Raw genomic sequence first — 20,949 nt, 5'->3', positions numbered from 1 at the left:
CCATGGAGACGAGGACGCTAGCAACGGAGCAGGTAAGTAAAAAACTTTTTATAACTTCTGTATGGCTCATAATTAATGCACAATGTATATTACAAAGTGCATTATTATGGCCATACAGAAGTGTATAGACCCACTTGCTGCCTCGGGACAACCCCTTTAATGCTGCAGCGCCTGTAACGGCAGAGAGCGCCAGGTCTCATAATATACATCAGTTTTGAGCGCCATCTTGCAGTTGGAATTTAAACCTAAAACTTTACTATTAGCAGATGTAACAAATTGGGAACGTGTCCTGCTTTATTGTTTGCCATACCTCTATGGACGCATCCACCCTCCTTCCTCGGCCACTCACTAACCCTGCAACCTATAACAAATGATTACCATTGAGCAAATAAACAAACTCCACAAAATAAACCGCAGTACTTATCTTATGAGTTGCTGGGAGAATCACAGAATCATGATCCAGCGATGTTCACCTTACACCGGCATAAGGAGACTGCAAAAATTGACCAGCACAAAGCCAAGGCAAGGTTGGAATTAAAACCCTCCCTAAATGCTCAAAAATTCTCTAAAGCACAAGAATCCTCTGTAGCTCTACAGTGGCTTCATGGAGGAGGTCCGTGCTCAACCATGGAGGAGGTCCGTGCTCTACCATGGAGGAGGCCCGTGCTCAACCATGGAGGAGGCCCGTGCTCTACCATGGAGGAGGCCCGTGCTCTACCATGGAGGAGGCCCGTGCTCTACCACGGAGGAGGCCCGTGCTCTACCACGGAGGAGGTCCGTGCTCTACCATGACGGAGGTCTGTGCTCTACCATGACGGAGGTTCGTGCTCTACCATGGAGGAGGCCCGTGCTCTACCATGGAGGAGGCCTGTGCTCTACCACAGAGGAGGTCCGTGCTCTACCATGAAGGAGGTCCGTGCTCTACCATGAAAGAGATCCGTGCTCTATCATGGAGGAGGTCCATGCTCTACCATGACGGAGGTCTGTGCTCTACCATGACGGAGGTCTGTGCTCTACCATGACGGAGGTTCGTGCTCTACCATGGAGGAGGCCCGTGCTCTACCATGGAGGAGGCCCGTGCTCTACCACGGAGGAGGCCCATGCTCTACCACAGAGGAGGTCCGTGCGCTACCATGGAGGAGGTCCGTTCTCTACCATGGAGGAGGTCCGTACTCTACCACAGAGGAGGTCCGTTCTCTACCATGGAGGAGGTCCGTGCTCTACCATGGAGGAGGTCCGTGCTCGGCTGTTTTGTTCACCTGGTAGAATTTTTGTCCTTGGCAAACTTTAGGACATTGTTTTTCAAACAATGACAACTGCTCTCTTGCATAGCAAAATGTTTTGTCTGCGGCTGTTCCCTGGAGGAGGCGCCAGCTTGAGTGCTGTTTTCACCTGGCAGAATTTCTCTTTGTAAAATTTCTGATCTAGGAGACCCTATCTGGGTCCCCAGTGAGGGAGTTACATGCTCCGCCCCTTATGACATGATGGGGACATCATCACAGGTCCTGCATCCTTATGCAGATTACTGATGGACTACAAACCCCCTGTGGCCTCAGTTACTATGGAATACTAACAAACACCTAGCCAGACAGCAGCCGTGTGCTTACAGGACCTGTGATCATGTCACTGCATCCCCTATAGTTACACCCCTGGTGTAGTGTGATAAATTCTCTCGGCCTCATACTTACTGGGTATATTGTCCGTGTGTCTGTATGTGGATGAATATATATGTAGTTTTCCTGGATTCACCTTTGTTTCATCCCCCTTATAGTACTTATTGATTGTTACTATATTCAGGCATTGTGGGCCACATACTGCTCACCCCCGGGTTAGATGTTTGGCCAGGCAGACCCCTTGTATTCTACACTCTGAGGGCCCCCAATATCTGGGATTACTTTTTGCTGGACTGCTGAGTGCAGAATAGGGACTGCGGATCCACAAGATGCACATCTGATTGGTGCAACATGAAGAAGTTGGTGAAACATTTCCTACAGAGTGAGAAGTGACAGTAAGCACAAGCCAGTTAGAAGGGATATTTTTGAATTGCAGTCAGTTTTTGTCCTGTGATCCGGGATAGTAACAGATAGTTTATGAAGTGGGAGCCACGGCGGCACAGCGCCATCTACTGGAGACGTGTGGTCTGGCAGGCTGCACACATCCCCATGCAGACTGCATGCAAAGGAATCTCCCTGCATGTATCAATGCCCCCTAACAGACAGAACTGTTCACATGCCATTATTAACCCTCTAACTGCCGGCTGCTTTTATCATCCCCGACATCCCCGTTAACATAGCTACATGAGGACTTTTTTTGCGGGATGAGTTGCATTTTTCAATGATTCCAATTAAAGCACCACCTAATGTATTGGGACCCTTCAGGGTGTATTTAGACGGGCGGAGATATTACTGCAGAAAGTTGGCAGCATTTCTGCACCAAAAACAGAGGCAAAGTTGGCACAATCAGTGCAGATTTTGACTCGGGCAGCGGGTGGCCTCTGGGGAGCGCAGCGCCGCTGGTCACTTCCACATCACCGGACCAGCGCCGCTGCGCTCTGTACAGGCCGCCGGGTGCCCAGTGAAGGAGCGCTGCCAGCTGAAGCCTTTGGGGGGGCGCTGGATCTACGGGGTATGCAGCTGTTTTGGAGACTGCGCCTCTGTTTTAGATGCGGACATTCGGCAGCACTTCTGCCCCGTGTGAACAAACCCACCGAAATGTAGAAAAATGTAATTGCGGCAATATTCCGGAGATTCTGCTTTTGCGCAGCTCACAGTACATGTTAACGTCATTCTGGGGGTCAGTAACATTATGATCATGGGACACTTAGACATTTTTTTTGTTTTACTACTCTTAACCCTTTAAGGACCAGACACTTTTTAGGGATTTTACCCTTGTGGTGGTTTATCTGCCCTATTTTTTTCCTTCAGCCAGAAAAGTTATTCTTGCTGCACATTTTTCCCCGTGACGTATAGAGCTATTTTTTATATATCTTTTTCACTGACTTTTTTCCCCGTTTTTTGTTTTATTGGGGGTAAAAAGCTAAAAAAAATGTGTTTTTTTTAACATTTCTAGTTATTTTTTAAATTAGTATATTTATGCTAAAATAAAGTACAGTAATGGGTTCCTTATTTTGTTTCGGATGTTTTGATATATAATATGTATGATTTTGAATTACAGGGCGCTTATGGCAACGGTGTGTACCAGGGAAAGGAGAGGCAAGAGTGGGTAAAAACTGCTTCTCCCTCCTCCTCTGGGTACTCGGCTGTGACTAACGGTTGACAACACCACCTGCTTCTGCTTGATTGCAGAGCCAGGGGCTTTAATACCGCACCGTATTTTTACTATCAGGTGGAATTGAAGCCCAGCACCGTATATTTACTGCGCTTAGTCCTTAATGGGTTAATATACATATACACTCTTTGTTAAGCACGTAGAAGAAGTTGCGGCTCCATCGCAGGCAGATCTGTAAATGAGGAGTCGTGCTGATTAGATGGATGGTTTTGTCACCGGAGGTCAATATTTTTAATTAAGGTTTTAGGGTGCCTACCCACTAGCGATTTTTTTTCCGCTGCGAATTCGCTGCGTTTTTTTTTCCAATTGTCAATGGGACTTTCTAATGTTAAAAACGCAACGCAACTTGTATTTTTGGTGTTCCCAATAGCGCCTTCGTTCCCAGCTATTAATAAAATGGCTGACACCAGGATGTGACGGGTTAACCTTCTGAGGTCCGGCGCAACGGCTTCAATTCCCAGCGCCAATAAAGCTAGGGCTGAATTTGGCATTAACAAGAGGCCTGGAATACTAGTGGTTAATCGAAAACCCTCGAGCTGCCTACAAGCTTCTCAGACCTGTCATGTCTACATTGAGGGACCCATCGCAGGGGCTGGAATAGGCCGCATAACACACCGCAAGCCGCAGGAAATGCACCGCCGAACTCTGCCGCCTCCTGCGGATTTTGATGCAGAATTAAAAATGGCTTAAAATCCTGACTGCAATTAAACCCGCAGATTTTGGTGGGGGATTCCGCAGCTGCTGATTATGAAGAGGGGAAACTATCCGAGAGTCGCTCTCTATACTACAAAAGCAAAGACACAGAGGGGGATTAGAACTTTTTTTAATTTTTGCACCGATGCAGTTGTGTGAGGAGTCATTCACAAGCTGCCTAGAACGTCCTGTAAAAATGCTGCTGCAGCCAATAACAGCAATCATTGCTGAGCGCCGTCATTGGCTGCAGCAGCTTATTTATAGATGGCTCACGCTGCCTGCAGCCTGTAAAGAGGACATCAGCAGGGAGACCGGAGCCGGCAGTGCGGAATGAACGGGGGGGGGGGGGGGGGGCAGAGAGAGGTGAGTATTTGGTACTTTGTTATTTTACACCATGGGGCACTTGGTGAGAGACACTTTATATAACCCGGAAAACCACTTTAATTATAGTGGATTAGAAGAGCCACAGGCTGTGTTCTCCTTCAATAGAAGTCTTCAGAGGCGGATAGACATCTGTCTGGGATGATTTAGTGATCCTGCACTGAGCAGGCGGTTGGACCTGAGGACCCCAGAAGTCCTGATGACCATGAAGGACCTGATGACCCTGAAGGACCCGATGACCTTGGAGGATCCAATGACCTTGGAGGACCTGATGACCTCGGATGACCCAATAACCCCGGAGGACCCGATGACCCTGGAGGACCCAATGACCTCGGAGGACCTGATGACCCTGGAGGTTCCTTCCAGCTCTACCATTCTAGGATTCTATGATTCTGATTGTACAGTTTAGCAAGCATAAAATATTTGCTGATTGGCTGTACATCTCCTTGTGTAAAAGAGGATGAAACAAGCCCCGATCGACACACATATTGGTTGGTGCCTCTTAGATTGGGCCAAGAAATAGTCTGGTTTTAAAGGACTTGTATATAGAGTGGTCGAATTCTCGGCCCAATCTCACAAACTCCCATGGACATGCCCTCATATTATTGTATTTGACACCGGCTGAGAATCCGCTTGTGGGGACGGACAATCATTAGTATCATCGTTTGCCCCCATAAGCCGGCTGTGCTTCCCCCTGTTCACACATTCCCATGCTCCCTGAACGATCAGCCGTCAGACAAGTGTTTGCCGTTCATCGGCTGATCGTTGCTCCTTGTAGACGGCACCGCGGTTGGACAGCTGAGTGTTCGGAGGAACATTCGGGCCTACAAAAAGTCTTGTGCAAAAGGACATTACCCCCCAAGACGATTCTGTAATAGGCGGCTTACAACCAAAGCCCCCCGGGGTCTACACAGCTACAAACCAGAGACTCCATTCTAAACCGCTGGGCGCTCCTGCTTGGGGTACTAAACATTGGGCCGAGGGACGGGACGATAAAGCGCCTGAACAGTAAGGGCTGAGGGTGAAGGAGCAGCGGAGGCAGAGAGTGCTTGCTTTCTGGCAGCAGCCGGAGGCTGATTCACTGCACTTTTGGTCACTGTGTTTTGCAGGTTTGTAGAGCAGGTCGCCGCCGGCCATCTGTAATATGTGCTATATATGTCTTATATATGTATTCTTTGTCAGTTTAAGGACATAACAATAACTGACCATAATTCTGCCATCTTCAGGTCTTCTACAACCGAATCTCATTGCTCTGCCGCATCAGCAGGGGGGATCACAAGCTGGAATGGGACTGGCTTCCCAGGTACGTCCCATCTAGATTCTGGCTGCGGGGTTCCTATAAGCAGTTTTCCCTTCTCACCTTTACAGCCTATAAGGAATGGAAATCTCTATAGAAGTGAAATACAGAAGAGAAAGCGCACTTCTTATGAACTGAAATGTAGAATAAAAGGAGATCAGAAGTAAACTTTAGAACAAATCAGCCTGTACAGAAACGTCATAGGTTACCACTGAATCTACACCGTGCCAACTGTGCAGGTGCAGAACATAAGCTGCACCGTCCCCTTATTAGACCCCCAGCTAGTAGCCCATTGGACCTCCTTTGGCCTTCAGAACCGCAGGAGTTCATTGTGATGTGGATTCCAGTAGGTGATGGTTAATTCTTCTGCAGGAAGATCGGCCCCTGTGGACAGGATCCATCTGACAATGGATCAGTGATATAAGTTTTGTGCTCTTTTGCCCGCTGGAGTCTTTCTGTTTCTCTTCAACACAATGGCGCTGGAACTGGTCGTCCGCTGTTATTCCATCCGTGTGGAGGAACGGCGAGTTGTACATTCAGACACGTTAGTTGGAGCTCCAGCGTTGTATTCAGCTGACTGTGCAGCCTGTTGGTCAAAACCATCCCTGACATCCTCCTCCGACCCCTTTCAGCGATTCAGTGATGAGTTGTTTCCGTCTAAAGGACCTCGATTGCGCCATTCTCGGTATGCTCTCGGTATGCTCTACACATGAGAACACCCCCCCCCCCCCCCCCCCGAGGGTGGCGGTGAGACCCCGGCTAGTCTAGCACCGATTGCCCGGTCTTGTTGAAAGTCGCTCCGATCGCTGGATCTTCCATCTACTGTGAATTCACACAAACTGATCCACGGAAAACTTCTCATGTGATTTCATGCTGCACGGTCAAACCTCTAATATACAGGAAAGCACTGATTTTGAGAGCTGGTGGCAAAAATAAAGGGCTGGGGTTTCTAAAAAGGGGGTTTCTAAAAAAGAAATAGAACTCTATTAAAAGGGGATGGAAGCTCTAATAAAGAGCCAGGGGCTCCAATACAGGGCCATTCGGTGTAGATGAATCTATCCAACATTGAGCAGAAACCAGGTAACAGATACGATGTGAGGTACAACAGGGCACTATGCAAGTCAATGAGAGCAACTCTGGTTGGCCAGCAGTCACTGATGGACAGATCTACACTTCTCTGGAGCCATCCAGTTGACAGAGTATACTGCCCCCCCCCCCCCCCACCCCATACTCTGGTGTCTCATTGATATAACTTCATCAGGTCTTATTCTGTAAAGTTTGTGGACTAAGAACTTTAATAACTTTATTACTTTCATCTATCTAACAGGCCGTTGGGCGTCCAGGCCTTCCGGGTTCTTCTATAGAGCCTCATTTGGACATAACACAACACTTGCATGCTCCCAAACACTTATCCATGCCTCCAGATGAGCCCAGCGACTTGGAAGAACTGGAAAAGTTTGCCAAAACTTTCAAGCAGAGACGGATAAAGCTTGGATTTACGCAGGTGAGAACCATAATACTGCATGCAGACAGCTGGTTACTATGTGTCATCACAACATAAAATGTTACGAAGTAGCAAAATGCAAACAAACCTAAAGGAATAAAGAATACGCTCCGTGTGGACGGCTCTGGGAACCACCACCCGTGGTGACACAATCTCTCTTTCAGGGTGATGTTGGACTGGCCATGGGCAAACATTACGGGAATGACTTCAGCCAAACAACAATATCGCGATTTGAGGCCCTTAATCTGAGTTTCAAAAACATGTGCAAGCTAAAGCCGCTGCTGGAGAAGTGGCTGAGCGACGCAGGTGAGGCTCATGCGGCGTCCAGTACACAACGCCATCGCTTCTCGCTCTTTCTGGGTGGAAGAAATGCAGCAATTGAAGGACGATTACATTGTGTTGTACTGTATACAGATAATCACCAGCAGACCTACAGCCTGGTTGTCATATACTGAAAGTCATGCCATGTGCCGCTGCTGATACCTAAATTAGTCACACAACGAGCAAATAGGGCACTAAGGAGACGGTTTTCTTCCTCACAAAAATAGTAACATAATAGCAAACTGTGTAAGACTGAACATATTATTACACTCCAAGCCCCTCTTTTAGGGAGTTCCCTATCACTACGTCCTCAGGAGAGAGTTCCATAGCCTCACTGCTCTTACAGAAAGGAACCCCCCCCCCCCCTCTATGCCTCCTCCCTTTCAGTTTCATCCGATTGCTTCTAGTCTTTCCTTGTACAGATGAGAATAGGGCTGATCCCTCTGCACTGTGACAGCCCTTCAGATATTTGTAGACCGCTATTAAGTCTCCTCTCAGCCTTCTCTTCTGCTAAACATTCCCAGATCCTTTACCCGTTCCTCATAGGACATGATTTGCAGACCGCTCACCATCTTGGGAACTCTTCTCTGAACTTGCTCCAGTTTGTCTATGTCTTTTATAAAGTGGGGTGCCCAGAATTGGAGCCAGTATTCCAGATGAGGTCTGACTAAGGAAGAGTAGAGGGGATAATGACCTCAGTGATCTAGACTCTATGCTTCTCTTAATACATCCCAGAATTGTGTTTGCCTTTTTGGCTGCTGCATCACATTGTTGACTCATGCTCAGTCTATGATCTATTAGTATAGCCAAGTTTTTTTCACATGTGCTGCTGCTTAGCCCAATTCCTCCCATTCTGTATGTGCCTTTTTCATTTTTCTTGCCCGGATGTAGGACTTTGTATTTCTCCTTGTCAAATACCATTCTGTTAGTCGCCGCCCACTGTGCAAGATTTTCTAGATCTCTTTGAATCCTCTCCCTTCCCTAGTGTTAGCTATCCCTCCTAGCTTTGTGTCATCGGCAAATTTGATCAGTTTCCCATCAATTCCCTCCTCCAGATCATTTCTAAAAGTGTTGACCAACACTGGGCCTAGGACAGAGCCTTGTGGTCCCCACTTGATACATTCTTCCACTTGAATGTGCAGCCATTTATGACCACTCTTAGAGTACGATCACTCAGCCAGTTGTCAATCCACCTAACAGTTGCCTTGTCAATCCCAGATTTGGTCATTTTTTCAATAAGTATGGTATGAGATACTTTGTCAAATGCTTTACTAAAGTCAAGATATACTATATCCACCGCATTTCCCTGATCAACCCAGTCGGTGATTCTGTCATAGAAGGAAATTAGATCCGTCTGGCATGACTTGTTTGTTACAAACCCATGCTGGCTCTGGTTAATTACTCCATTTCCATCCAAGTACTTGCATACATGCTGTTTAATAATTTGTTCAACGATCTTTCCCGGTATAAAAGTCAGACTCACAGGCCTGTAGTTTCCTGGATCCTTCTTCTTCCCTTTTTTGAAGATAGGGACAACATTTGCCCTTTTTTCAAAGATTATGGCGAGTGGTTCAGCAATTACCTCTGCTGCTTCCTTTAGTATCCTAGGATGTAATTAATCTGGACCTTGAGACTTGAATTCATGTAAGTTAGCTAAGTGTTCCCTCGCCATCTTTCTGCTTATAGATAGCCTACATTCTTTTATTCCCCCAATAGCACAGGGAAAATCAGCTGATGTTACATCTACTTTCTGAGAGAAAACAGATACAAAATAGGAATTTAAAAGTTCGGCCTTCTCAACATCATTTTTGACCAATTCACCATTTTCATCCTGTAAGCTTCCAATAGCATCTCTGACTTTTCTTTTGACCTCCCCAAATCCTTTTTCATTGCTTTTGGCCTCTCTTACAAGCCTCAATTCATTATTAGCTTTATCTTTTCTGACCCTTGCCCTACAGTTTCTGCAGACCCCATTATATTCTTCTTTAGATATTCCCCCTCTTTCCATTTGATAAACATATTTTCTTCCTTTTTAACATGTGTACAAGTTCTTTGTTCATCCATCCGGGTCTCTTTAACCCCTTAAGGACACGGCCTATTTTGGGCTTAAGGACACAACGATTTTGGCAGATTTTCTTCTCCTTTTTTCAAAAGTCATAACTTTTTTATTTTTCCGTCGACACGACCGTATCAGGGCTTGTTTTTTGCGTGGCGAACTGTAGTTTTCGTTGGTGCCTTTTTTGTTTACATAGACTATATTGTAAAACTTTTATTTTTTTTTATGATAGCACGGAGAGAAAACGCATCAATTCTACCATAGTTTTTTTTTTACAGCGTTAATCATGTAGTATAAATGACACAATCCATTTTTTCTGTGGGTCGGTACGGTTAGAACGATACCAAAATTCTTACATTTTTTTAACGTTTATCCACTTTTCTGCAATAAAACCCCTTTTTTTAGAAATCTTTTTTTCTCTAAATTGCTGCATTCAAATTCCTGTAACTTTTTTATTTTTCTATCTACTGAGCTCTATGAGGGCTTATTTTTTGCGCGATGAGCTGTAGTGTTTATTGGTACCATTTTGGGGTACATATGACTTTTTTGATCACTTTTATTGCGTTTTTAGGTAGGCAAAATGCTAAAAATTAGCCTTTCAACGCAGTTTTTTAGCGTTTTTTTAAACGCTTTTTGCCGTGCACAGTCAAAAGTATGTGTAGCTTATTGTACGCATCCTTACGGATGCGACAATACCAAATATGTGGGGTTTTAATTTTTGTTTTTATGCTAATATGAGAAAAAGCATAAAAAAGGTTTTTTGTTTTTTTATATTTTTCTTTTTTATTCATTTTTCTTTTCTTTTTTTTTACACAAATTGTGTCCATCTGGGGCACTTACAGTATAGCACTCATGATTGCTGTGATAAGGCATGGCAGGGCTATCGCTTATACAGCGATCACAGGCTGTGGATTATATCGCGAGCTCCCTCTGTGAACCCCTCCCATGCTGCGATCTACATAGATCACGGCAGGGAAGGGGTTAACAGCGGGGGGCGCATCTCCAATGCACCCCCGCTGTTCCAGCGGGAGGCCAGCTAGACTGACAGCCGAATCCCTCTGCGGGATATCCCCAGGACGTAAGTTTACACCCTGTTGCAGGAAGTACCCTGCTGCCAGGACGTAAACTTACGCCCTGGAGAGGGAAGGGGTTAAATGCTTCCCATTCTTCTTCTTTTAGGGATTGGTAACGATTGTGCTTTGAGAATCTCATTTCAAAATATTTCCCAACCTTCTTGGACATTTCTGTCCTTAAGAACATCCAGCCGTTGGATTCTTCCTCTCCTCTTCCTGAGTTCAGTAAAATCTGCCTTTCTGAAATCCAACCTTGAGGTCTGAGTCTTCTCAGGTCTTCCTCCCCTTGTTATCCAACATCCAAGGATAGCATGATCACTGCCTCCTAAGGTCCAGCCACCCTTACTTCCTCAACCATTCCCTCCCTGTTGGTAAGAATTAGGTCCAAGATAGCAGATCCCTTCGTTTTCTCTTCTACCTTCTGGAAGATAAAGTTGTCACAAGAGCGGATAAGAATCTGTTGGATCCATTACTTTTACCTGAGAGATTCCCAACAAATGTCTGGATCGGTAAAACCTCCCACGATCACTATGTTGGGCTTCTTTGAGACCTTGGCCATCTGATGTAGAAAGAGTTCCTCCATATCTTCTGCTTGTCCAGGCAGCCTATAGTAAATGCCTACAATGGGGTCCTTTCTGTTGTTCTCTCCATGTCTTCTTACCCAAACTGTTCCTACAGAACTCCCAGCTCTGAAGCTTGAATCTCTGTGGAGATGAATGCTCTCCTAACATACAACACAACCTCCTCCCCTTTTATTAGGTCTGTTCCTTATAAATACATTGTATCCTTCAAGCCTTGTATCCAATCATGTGTATCATCCCACCAAGTTTCCGTGATGCCGATGACATCATATGTTTCTTCCTGTGTTCGGAGCTCCAGTTCTCCTTGTTTCCCATGCATCGGGAATATACAAATTCTCTTCCTGCAGCTCCAATCTCTAGTCTGGCCATGTCCTCCTAGCAGCTAGACCCATCTAAACCAAGCGAACGTCCCACTCACAGTGACTATTCCTGAAGCTCCAAAGGGGCTTTAACTTAGTACTGAGAAGCGGGTGGGAATACTTGTGTCGGTGCAAAATGGGAGCTTTTCACTTTTAAAAAATCTACAAAGTGTTTGAGCGTTCTGTTGTGACTTTATAATATGGGGTATTGAATGCAGAATGCTGGGAAGCAAGAGGGCAACAACATAAGCCCATGTAAACAGGTGAGCGGGGCTGAAGACTTGCCGAATGCAGTTAGAAGCTGCAGCTCTGAATATGCTTCCCTGTGCCTCATCATATACTAACTTGTCCCATGCTGCCGCTTTGTAGAATCGGCTCCTTCAGACTCGGCCATAACACCCAACACAACGTATCCACAACTCAGCGAGATGTTTGGGCGGAAGAGGAAGAAAAGAACAAGCATCGAAACCAACATCCGCCTGACTCTGGAGAAACGCTTCCAGGACGTAAGAGGACCGGCTCGCTTTATGTACCTCCCACTGTTGTCATTACTGGGTACCAGTTGGCCTTTTATATTTGTCTTACAGAACCCAAAGCCGAGCTCGGAGGAGATCAGCATGATTGCCGAGCAGCTCGTTATGGAGAAAGAAGTGGTGCGGGTCTGGTTTTGTAACAGACGGCAGAAGGAGAAACGAATTAACTGCCCCATCAATATGCCAATGAAGTCTCCAATGTACAACTCCAGAATGGTGAGATCTGTGCAGCCTGAGCTGTCAGCGGCAGCAGGCGGTCAGCGCCTTCAGTCCAGCATCCAGACCGCACATGGGGCATAACTAGAACTCATGGCGGCCCAAAGTAAACCTCAGAATCCCCCCTCCCCAGAAGAAAAGGATATTAGAGATGGCAGCTTCAGATGGAGGGGCTCAGCTCTAGCAGACCTCGGGGGGGCTCATTCACACCCGCATTCAGGCTTTCTGTCTTTCTGTTGCATTATTTTTGGAGCAGCAAAACTAAATTCAAATTATTCATATTTTCCCCATTGATGGGAAATAAATGAAACCGTTTTATTCTATTTTAACCCCTTTTTTTCATTTTTCCACTTTCGTTTTTTCCTCCCCTCTTTAAAAAAATCGTAACTCCTTTATTCATCCATCGCCGTCGCTGTCTGCGGGTTGTTTTTTGCAGGACGAGTTGTAGTTTTCAATGATACTATTTATTGTACCATATAATGGACTGAAAAACTTTAAAAAAATTCTAATTTGAGAGAAATGAGAAAAAAAAGAAATTCCGCCATCTTTTGTTGAAACTTGTTTCTACGGCGCACGAACTGCAACAAAAATGACCTGATAACTTTATTCTCCGGGTCGGTGCAATTACTGCGATACCAAACTTATATTGTTTTGGGTTTTTTTCACTGTACCTCTTGCATTTTTTTTCAAAGATATATATTTTTTAAGTATCTTCTGCGCGCCGTAACTTTTTTATTTTTCCGTTGACACAGCTGTGCGAGGACTCACTTTTGCGGGACGTCCTGTAGTTTGCTTTGGTATCATTTTGGAATGCATGCGACTTTTTGATCGCTTTTTATTGTATTTTTTCTTGGAGACTACGTGACCAAAAAAGTGCATTTCTGTCGTTCTTTTTTTTTTCTGACAACTTTCATTGCGTGGGATAAATAATGCGCTGCTCTGATAGATCAGACTTTTACGGACGCTGCGATACCAAATATGTATTTTTGTTGAATTATTTACATTCTTTTATTACAAATATAGCAAAAGGGCTCTAATTTTTACTTTTATTACGTTTTTTTAATAATTAGTAAAACTTTATTCTTCCTATTTTTACTTTTTTATAGCCCCCCTGGGGGACCACCACATGTGATGCTTTGATCGCTCCTGCAGTATGATGTAATGCCACAGCATTACATCATACTGCAATCTGACAGCAGTCTATCAGGCTACCCCATGGCATTCTGCCATGACAGCCCTGGGGCCTTTCAGAAGGACCCCAGCTGCCATGACACCCGCACGGCTCCCTGTAATTTAAAGGGTTAACAGCTCCAATCAGCTGCGTGGCTGATTGCCACCGGGTGTCGGCTGTAAGAAATGGCCGGCAGCCACGATGTATGGAGGGAGGTCGCTCTGCTATAATAGACCGCCAATACAGGTTGTCAAAAGGCGTATCGGCAGTCGTTAAGGGGTTAATTCCATTTCTCTGCTCCAAAACATAACAAAAAGATGGAGAGCCCTGAACGCAGGGTGAACACAGTCACCATATAATAGCCAGAAGCAGTTTGGCGCAGTGATAGTGATTATGGTGCAGTAATAACAGGTGATGTCTTCTCTGATTGGAGTCTTCCATTTTCCATTTTTCTAGCTGGGCCCAGACCACCATGAAGACTTCTTCCAGTTGCAACTCACCTCTGTACATTCTTTCCCTCCTACTGCTACTCCCAATTCCTCTCCTAGTACCTCCCCTCACAGCACTCGTGCCTTTTTTGTGACACCACAAAGTAATAATGCCTCCTGAAAAGTATAGCAGCGCCTTCTGCGCTACTTTAAAAGTTTAGTGGCCTTACTGTGCCCTATTAAAGGTATAGCAACCCCTTTGTATCCCCTCAAAGGTATAGTGGCCTCGTCTGTGCCACTTAAAGATGCAGTGCACCCTCTTCCATCCTCACAGTCCAGACAGCAGAAGAATCTTTTCTAACTTACCAGTCCTGCTGAACCTGCGACGATCCATGCAATGCAGAGTCCGACTCCTCCCGCAGTCTCATACTGTCAGCCAAGCTGGGAAATAGGAGAGGAGTCGGACTCTGCATTGCATGGAGCGTCGCAGGTTGAGCAGGACTGGGGAGTTAGAAAGGATTCTTCTGCTGTCTGGACGTTTGGCAAATTGCCGTAAATTGTGCGAAAATTTTGGTGCAATTTTTGGCATAAAGAAAGCCAACTAATAGGTGCTATAAATTTAGACTAGAGACAGATTTACCATCCAGCCTGAGTCACTGTGATAACACTGATGGATTTTAAGACTGTCTGTCTTAGTTTGCACTGTCTAACCTTTGGGCAATATCATTAAATCTGCCGCTTCGTGTGTAATTTGCTGTAACGGTCAAACCGATCACTAAAGGATGAATCATCATTACTGGAACAAGACAATCCTAGAATGGTAGAGTTGGAAGGGACCTCCAGGGTCACCAGGTCCTCTGCGGTCCTCAAGGGTCATCGGGTCCTCCAGGGTCGTCGGGTCCTCTGGGGTCCTCCAGGGTCATCGGGTCCTCCAGGGTCGTTGGGTCCTCTGGGGTCCTCCAGGGTCTTCGGGCCCTCCGGGGTCCTCCAGGGTCATGGGGTCCTCCGGGGTCCTTCAGGGTCATCGGGTCCTCCAGGGTCATCGGGTCCTCCGGGGTCCTTCAGGGCCGTCGGTTTCTCCGGGGTCCTTCAGGGCCGTCGGGTCCTCCGGGGTCCTTCAGGGCCGTCGGGTCCCCCTGGGGTCCTCCAGGGTCATCGGGTCCCCCGGGGGCCTCCAGGGTCGTCGGGTCCTCTGGGGTCCTCCAGGGTCATCGGGTCCTCCAGGGTCCTTCAGGGCCGTCAGGTCCTCCGGGGTCCTTCAGGGTTGTCAGGCCCTCCGGGGTCCTACAGGGTCATCGGGTCCTCTGGGGTCCTCTAGGGCCGTCGGATCCTCCGGGGTCCTTCGGGGCCATCGGGTCTTCCGAGATCCTCCAGGGTCGTCGGGTCCTACGAGGTCCTCCAGGATCATCAGGTCCAACCCCCTGCTCAATGGTCAATCTGGTCCCAGCTATAAATCACTCGAAGACCTGTGACTAGTAGTGCTGCGCTCTCTACATCTGCACACGCTCCGGAGAAGACTCATTTCTGTCTTTCATCCCACACCAGGTGTCTACGTCCAGTTCTTTAGGGTCCTTGGCCATGGCTCCAGTGCACAGCACGATGACCAGCACAGGTAATTAGTAGTAACCTCAGATTATGCCATTTCAAAAATGGGTCACTGTTTGATATTAACCCATTAGTGACTGCAATATGCCTTTTTACGGTGGTGACTAATAAGCTTTAATCCTGCACGTACCTGTTGTTGAGGCAGTGGCTTGGCTGACTACTGACAGCCAGGCTCTAGCTCCAACTGCCAGTAAGAGAGACCTCAGAACCCCTTACCTGCCATAGCAACTACAGCATGTAAACAGATAACTGGGGAGGGGGGGACCATCTGTCACCCATCGGCCGCCTACAGTGCAATTGCAAGGTACCAATGTGTCCCCATGGCAGCCAGAAGCCTGACGAAGAAACCCATGTCTGCCATGTAACTCTGCCTACTAGGCCCCGCCTTCTGCAGAGTCTAACAGGCTGCTGTCATAGGCTCAGTAGAATGCACTGCATAAGTAATGCAGTGTACTGTGCTAGCCATCGAATTATTGCATCTTTAGGTCCCCCGAGGGACTAAGAAATGGTGTCAAAAAAGGTCAATAACGTTAAATTCAAAGAGAAAAATCCAGTTAAAAAAGAAACATTTTTCCCACAAAACCCCACTGAACAAATTTTGAAAAAGCAGCACATGAGCAATATAACTGCGCTCCGCATGCCGCCGACAGGGAAGGAGGTATTATATATCTGGCAGAGCGAGCGCCATAAAGATAATACAGACTGATGACAGAATTACTGTTCACCTCCCAAAAAACACCAAAAACCGTCCAGAAGCCACATGGAACCAAAACAGCAGCAATGACCCTACAACTGCTCCTGCGGACAACAAGCCCTCCCAGAGCGCCGCTCTGGGGGAATAACGCTGCAGCGGCGCAGAGTCAGTGGTGTTGTTTACATGTTATTGTGCTAAAGTAGTGAAAAATAAAAAAATCTCTATAAGTTACCCTGAATGGTGAACAAAACCCAAAGACCACAGTGAGAGTCCTGGGCTGGTGGTGCCCCCCCCCCCCCAAAATAATGTAATCAAAGTTCTACAACACATTATATGTCCCCCAGAGTGCAGCCAGTAACATCTCCAACACATTATATGTCCTCCAGAGTGCAGCCAGTTACATCTCCAACACATTCTATGTCCCTGAGAGTGCAGCCACTAACATCTCCAACACATTATATGTCCCCCAGAGTGCATCCAGTAACATCTCCAACACATTATATGTCCCCCAGAGTGCAGCCAGGAACATCTCCAACACATTATATGTCCCCCAGAGTGCAGCCAGTAACATCTCCAACACATTATATGTCCTCCAGAGTGCGGCCAGTAACATCTCCAACAAATTATATGTCCCTCAGAGTGCGGCCAGTAACATCTATAACACATTATATGTCCCCCAGAGTGCAGCCAGTAAAATCTACAACACATTATATGTCCCCCAGAGTGCAGCCAGTAACATCTCCAACACATTATATGTGCCCCAGAGTTCAGCCAGTGACATCTCCAACACATTATATGTCCCCCAGAGTGCAGCCAGTAACATCTCCAACACATTATATGTCCCCCAGAGTGCAGCCAGTAACATCTACAACACATTATATGTCCCCCAGAGTGCAGCCACTAACATCTCCAACACATTATATGTCCCCCAGAGTGCAGCCAGTAACATCTACAACACATTATATGTCCCCCAGAGTGCAGCCAGTAACATCTACAACACATTATATGTCCCCCAGAGTGCAGCCAGTAACATTTCCAACACATTATATGTCCCTCAGAGTGCAGCCAGTAACATCTCCAACACATTATATGTCCCCCAGAGTGCAGCCAGTAACATCTCCAACACATTATATGTCCCCCAGAGTGCAGCCAGTAACATCTCCAACACATTATGTGTCCCCCAGAGTGCAGCCAGTAACATCTCCAACACATTATATGTCCCCCAGAGTGCAGCCAGTAACATCTCCAACACATTATATGTCCCCCAGAGTGCAGCCAGTAACATCTCCAACACATTATATGTCCCCCAGAGTGCAGCCAGTAACATCTATAACACATTATATGTCCCCCAGAGTGCAGCCAGTAACATCTCCAACACATTATATGTCCCCCAGAGTGCAGCCAGTAACATCTTCAACACATTATATGTCCCCCAGAGTGCAGCCAGTGACATCTCCAACACATTATATGTCCTCCAGAGTGCGGCCAGTAACATCTCCAACACATTATATGTCCCCCAGAGTGCAGCCAGTAACATCTCCAACACATTATATGTCCCCCAGAGTGCAGCCAGCAATATCTACAACACATTATATGTCCCCCAGAGAGCAACCAGTAACATCTCCAACAAATTATATGTCCCTCAGAGTGCAGCCAGTAACATCTATAACACATTATATGTCCCCCAGAGTGCAGCCAGTAACATCTACAACACATTATATGTCCCCCAGAGTGCAGCCAGTGACATCTCCAACACATTATATGTCCCCCAGAGTGCAGCCAGTAACATCTATAACACATTATATGTCCCCCAGAGTGCAACCAGTAACATCTCCAACACATTATATGTCCCCCAGAGTGCATCCAGTAACATCTGCAACACATCATATGTCCCCCAGAGTGCAGGCAGTAACATCTCCAACACATTATATGTCCCCCAGAGTGCGGCCAGTAACATCTCCAACACATTATATGTCCTCCAGAGTGCGGCCAGTAACATCTCCAACACATTATATGTCCCCCAGAGTGCATCCAGTAACATCTCCAACACATTATATGTCCCCCAGAGTGCAGCCAGGAACATCTCCAACACATTATATGTCCCCCAGAGTGCAGCCAGTAAGATCTCCAACACATTATATGTCCTCCAGAGTGCGGCCAGTAACATCTCCAACACATTATATGTCCCCCAGAGTGCAGCCAGTAACATCTCCAACACATTATATGTCCCCCAGAGTGCAGCCAGCAATATCTACAACACATTATATGTCCCCCCAGAGAGCAACCAGTAACATCTCCAACAAATTATATGTCCCTCAGAGTGCAGCCAGTAACATCTATAACACATTATATGTCCCCCAGAGTGCAGCCAGTAACATCTCCAACACAGTATATGTGCCACAGAGTGCAGCCAGTAACATCTCCAACACAGTATATGTGCCACAGAGTGCAGCCAGTGACATCTCCAACACATTATATGTCCCCCAGAGCGCAGCTAGTAACATCTCCAACACATTATATGTCCCCCAGAGTACGGCTAGTAACATTTCCAACACATTATATGTCCCCCAGAGTGCGGCTAGTAACATCTCCAACCCATTATATGTCCCCCAGAGTGCGGCTAGTAACATCTCCAACCCATTATATGTCCCCCAGAGTGCAGCCAGTAACATCTCTAACACATTATATGTCACCCAGTGTGCGGCCAGTTACATCTCCAACACATTATATGTCCCCTACAGTGCATCCAGTAACATCTACAACACATTATATGTCCTCCAGAGTGCAGCCAGTAACATCTCCAACACATTATATGTCCCCCAGAGTGCAGCCAGTAACATCTCCAACACATTATATGTCCCCCAGAGTGCAGCCAGTAACATCTCCAACACATTATATGTCCCCCAGAGTGCGGCCAGTAACATCTCCAACACATTATATGTCCCCCAGAGTGCAGCCAGTAACATCTCTAACACATTATATGTCACCCAGTGTGCGGCCAGTTACATCTCCAACACATTATATGTCCCCTAGAGTGCATCCAGTAACATCTACAACACATCATATGTCCCCCAGAGTGCAGCCAGTAACATGTACAACACATTATATGTCCCCCAGAGTGCAGCCAGTAACATCTACAACACATTATATGTCCCCCAGAGTGCAGCCAGTAACATCTACAACACATTATATGTCCCCCAGAGTGCAGCCAGTAACATCTACAACACATTATATGTCCTCCAGAGTGCAGCCACTAACATCTCCAACACATTATATGTCCTCCAGAGTGCAGCCAGTTACATCTCCAACACATTATATGTCCCTCAGAGTGCAGCCAGTAACATGTACAACACATTATATGTCCCCCAGAGTGCAGCCAGTAACATCTCCAACACATTATATGTCCCCCAGAGTGCAGCCAGTAACATCTCCAACACATTATATGTCCCCCAGAGTGCAGCCAGTAACATCTACAACACATTATATGTCCTCCAGAGTGCAGCCACTAACATCTCCAACACATTATATGTCCTCCAGAGTGCAGCCAGTTACATCTCCAACACATTATATGTCCCTCAGAGTGCAGCCACTAACATCTCCAACACATTATATGTCCCCCAGAGTGCAGCCAGTAACATCTCCAACACATTATATGTCCCCCAGAGTGCAGCCAGTAACATCTCCAACACATTATATGTCCCCCAGAGTGCAGCCAGTAACATCTCCAACACATTATATGTCCCCCAGAGTGCAGCCAGTAACATCTCCAACACATTATATGTCCCCCAGAGCGCAGCTAGTAACATCTCCAACACATTATATGTCCCCCAGAGTGCGGCTAGTAACATTTCCAACACATTATATGTCCCCCAGAGTGCGGCTAGTAACATCTCCAACCCATTATATGTCCCCCAGAGTGCAGCCAGTAGCATCTACAACACATTATATGTCCTCCAGAGTGCAGCCAGTAACATCTCCAACACATTATATGTCCCCCAGAGTGCAGCCAGTAACATCTCCAACACATTATATGTCCCCCAGAGTGCAGCCAGTAACATCTCCAACACATTATATGTCCCCCAGAGTGCGGCCAGTAACATCTCCAACACATTATATGTCCCCCAGAGTGCAGCCAGTAACATCTACAACACATCATATGTCCCCCAGAGTGCAGCCAGTAACATCTACAACACATTATATGTCCCCCAGAGTGCAGCCAGTAACATCTACAACACATTATATGTCCCCCAGAGTGCAGCCAGTAACATCTCCAACACATTATATGTCCCCCAGAGTGCAGCCAGTAACATCTACAACACATTATATGTCCTCCAGAGTGCAGCCACTAACATCTCCAACACATTATATGTCCTCCAGAGTGCAGCCAGTTACATCTCCAACACATTATATGTCCCTCAGAGTGCAGCCACTAACATCTCCAACACATTATATGTCCCCCAGAGTGCAGCCAGTAACATCTCCAACACATTATATGTCCCCCAGAGTGCAGCCAGTAACATCTCCAACACATTATATGTCCCCCAGAGTGCAGCCAGTAACATCTCCAACACATTATATGTCCCCCAGAGTGCAGCCAGTAACATCTCCAACACATTATATGTCCCCCAGAGTGCAGCCAGTAACATCTCCAACACATTATATGTCCCCCAGAGTGCAGCCAGTAACATCTCCAACACATTATATGTCCCTCAGAGTGCAGCCACTAACATCTCCAACACATTATATGTC

At 46.5% G+C, this 20,949-nt stretch overlaps 1 protein-coding gene across 3 annotated transcripts in view; it reads left to right on the top strand.

The window, feature by feature from the left end:
• The window catches only part of POU2F3 (POU class 2 homeobox 3), a 120,834-nt gene that overhangs the window by 87,896 nt on the left and 11,989 nt on the right, over positions 1-20,949 (top strand). For all 3 annotated transcript variants that reach the window (XM_066606083.1, XM_066606085.1, XM_066606084.1), the window contains 6 exons: positions 5,589-5,665; positions 6,987-7,163; positions 7,328-7,469; positions 11,923-12,059; positions 12,141-12,302; positions 15,447-15,513. In XM_066606083.1, the coding sequence (XP_066462180.1) occupies positions 5,589-5,665; positions 6,987-7,163; positions 7,328-7,469; positions 11,923-12,059; positions 12,141-12,302; positions 15,447-15,513 (762 nt within the window). The remainder of the gene's footprint in view (positions 1-5,588; positions 5,666-6,986; positions 7,164-7,327; positions 7,470-11,922; positions 12,060-12,140; positions 12,303-15,446; positions 15,514-20,949) is intronic.

Source organism: Eleutherodactylus coqui, chromosome 6, assembly GCF_035609145.1.
Source record: "Eleutherodactylus coqui strain aEleCoq1 chromosome 6, aEleCoq1.hap1, whole genome shotgun sequence".
Classification (NCBI taxonomy): domain Eukaryota; kingdom Metazoa; phylum Chordata; class Amphibia; order Anura; family Eleutherodactylidae; genus Eleutherodactylus; species Eleutherodactylus coqui.
Note: the sequence above shows the minus strand (reverse complement) of the source record. Positions and strands in the feature narration are given on the sequence as shown.